Source organism: Penaeus japonicus, unplaced genomic scaffold (assembly GCF_977035675.1).
Source record: "Penaeus japonicus unplaced genomic scaffold, GWHDUDI00000001_assembly GWHDUDI00000027, whole genome shotgun sequence".
Lineage (NCBI taxonomy): Eukaryota > Metazoa > Arthropoda > Malacostraca > Decapoda > Penaeidae > Penaeus > Penaeus japonicus.
In genome coordinates, this window is record NW_028234429.1 from 14,657,379 (window position 1) to 14,660,380 (window position 3,002).

Sequence of the window (3,002 nt, forward strand, 5' to 3'; positions counted from 1 at the left end):
ATAGATAGTAGAATTATATATCGTAAAGTATAGGGTTAGGACATGAAAGCAAATAACTCAAGCTCAGAAATAAACTCAAAAAAATAAACCTTTAATAATGGAATTGAATATTTATTGTCTGAAAACTTATTGTTAGACTAGGGGAAAAGCTGTGGTGTTATAACTTTCGTAAGACAAGTTGCTTCATCTTTGTGCATGAAAAAATAAGCGGCACTCTACACCCGGATGGTTCCTGGCACTCTACTAAACAAGCCACCCGGGCCCGTGGCATCCTAAGGGTCAAGATGTAGATACAGGGAAGTTACAGTAGCGTGCGGAGAGCTGTGTACAACAAAAAATGAAACATTCCAAATAGAAGATAAATAAAGTGCAAAATAGTTAAGTGTAAATTTAGTGAAATAAGATGATTTGGAGACAGATGAATATGGCCAGTTGTCTTAATACAGTAGGTATGGAGGAGGATCAATAATTATATAATGTAGAATGTATAGTGTTGGTGACGTAAGCTTTTAAATAACAGTGATAATTATAACTATTGTTGAATAAAAATAACAAAAGTATTTCACAGCGCAAGATTAATAAGATTTAGATACCGGTAAGTGTAAAAATGTTCATTATTCATCGTGATAGTTCAGACAATCAATCGGGGAGGGGGGGGGGGTTATGTATGAGACTGAATAACCTCAACATGCAAGATGAATAAAACATAGATGCAGAGGTGTGGGCATTTATGCATTTATTCATTGAGGCAATCGTTGAAAATTATATGAATGTGAATCAATCACTTCATATGCATAATGTATCAGGTTTATACAAAGTAAATTCTGCTGTGGCAATTATTAGAAAACATGTATAAATGATAATGAGTCATTTCATAATGAAAAATGAATAAGGCGTAGGCATAGGTAAGTGTAGCCACCTGTGGATTGTTTAATGTGAAAAAACGCATGAATAACAATGAATGATAAGACAAGAGTGATAAGATTAAACACAGATAAATGTAGGCAGTGTTTACTGTGATGACCATTGGGAAATATATAAGGAAGAGAATGAATAATGAAAAGTATGGACAGTTGTATAGTGTTTATTGTGACAATTGGTGGACAGAATATAAGGATTGGGATTAATGTAGGATAGAATAAATAAGTAAGGAAAGTTCATTATTCATCATTACATCCATTGGAGTAAAAAATCATGAATAGGTGAATGAGTAATTTTACAAGGCAGTCATAGGTGGATGTGAAAATAGTTGATATTTCATTGTAGCAAATGTTAGATCATTTGTGAATAAAAATGAATGAATTAGCATAGCAAGATGAGTTATTAACGTTTGGATTTTCTGAATGTTGATGAAGACTGTAAAAAAAATAGATAAATAGATAAATAAAAGTTCTCACCGTGTCATGTGATATTTTCATTTTTTCAGGTATATATTATTCCTTGTGTGATTTGCATGAGTGGTTCTTCCATGTGCGTATTGGTGTTTGATGTGTTAATTACGCTGTTTAATGAAGTCTAATCAACGCGAGCCCTTGCTTAATAACTGATTTAAGAGCTGAAAGCGTGTGGGACAGCCGGTAGTTATTCGTAGTTAAATTAGCGTTGTGTCCAGGTCCTATGCGTAGTATGATCGAAATTCTTTTAATTTTAGTATCGTTTAATTAACGTATACGATTCCAATGCGTCTGTGCATTCGGTGTAATCCAAAGCCGCCGTATTTCCAGCCGTGCAGACGGAGGGCGGCTACAGCCCCTCGCGAGGGCGGTCCCGAAGTGTCGACGACGGCATCATCACACCCGACCTGAAGGCGCTGGAGCTGGACGAGGCCATTGTGGAGGCGGAGGGGGAGTCCTCCTCTCCCGAAGGCGATGTCAACCACAGATCCCGGACCTTGAACGGCAACGTACACGCCAGCATCTGCCACAAGTGCGGATCTGCCATTGCAGCGCAGTGAGGAAGAGGAAGGCCTGCCGAATCAGTGCAGTGAAAGAGAAATGACCACATCACTCTGCCTCCCTTGCACTGACTCATGGAGTGTTTTCACTGAATATTGATTCTGTTTGTATTTACGAGATTACTTCAATGCTCATATCAATCTAGTTACATTTGATTTTAAAATGCATGTTCGGTGTGATCGCGAGTCACAGTCACAGAAGTGCTTACCATAATTATGACGCTGTTGTCAATTACAGAATTACATAAGTTACAAACTTATCATCAAAAGAGGATTGGATTTTTGTTTTTTCTTTTGTCGCCGCTGTGGTGTTTTCGATTATCGCTCCAGGATTTCCATCAGAACCCGACTGTTATTGTGGCTTTGGCTTCGGTCAGAGGCTGAGGCAGAGGCCAAAATAGAGTAGATTTGATGTTAAGATGTTATAATTGTATCGTTTTCAACATATGATAATATTATATGTAATATAGAGACAAAATTTGTTGTTCTGACAGAGTTTAGTGACACGTGAATACACACACGCTCATAGATACACACACACACATACACATGCCCACACACACACATGCCCACACATACACACACATGACCACACACACACATATAGCCACACATTCACACACACACACATGACCATACACACACACATGCCGACACAATCACACATGCCCACACACACACATGCCCCCCACACACACATGCCCATACACACACATATCCACACATCCACACATTCACACACACACACACACACACACACACACACACACATATACACATATATACATATGTACGTATATATATTATATGTGTATATATACATATATATATATATATATATATATATATATATATATATATATATATAATCTCTCTCTCTCTCTCTCTCTGTCTCTCTCTCTCTGTCTCTCTCTTCTCTCTCTCTCTCTCTCTCTCTCTCTCTCTCTCTCTCTCTCTCTCTCTCTCTCTCTCTCTCTCTCTCTCTCTCTCTCTCTCTCTCTCTCTCTCTCTCTCTCTCTCTCTCTCTCTCTCTCAATCGCACATATGA

At 38.1% G+C, this 3,002-nt stretch overlaps 1 protein-coding gene across 1 annotated transcript in view; it reads left to right on the plus strand.

Annotated features, from left to right (window-relative positions):
• Hdc (histidine decarboxylase) overlaps nt 1-2,762 on the plus strand; it is a 79,798-nt gene extending 77,036 nt beyond the window's left edge. Inside the window, exon 18 of the mRNA XM_043028360.2 lies at nt 1,725-2,762. Coding sequence (XP_042884294.1) covers nt 1,725-1,954 — 230 coding nt within the window. The 3' untranslated portion in view covers nt 1,955-2,762. The remainder of the gene's footprint in view (nt 1-1,724) is intronic.
• Nucleotides 2,763-3,002: the final 240 nt, after the last annotated feature.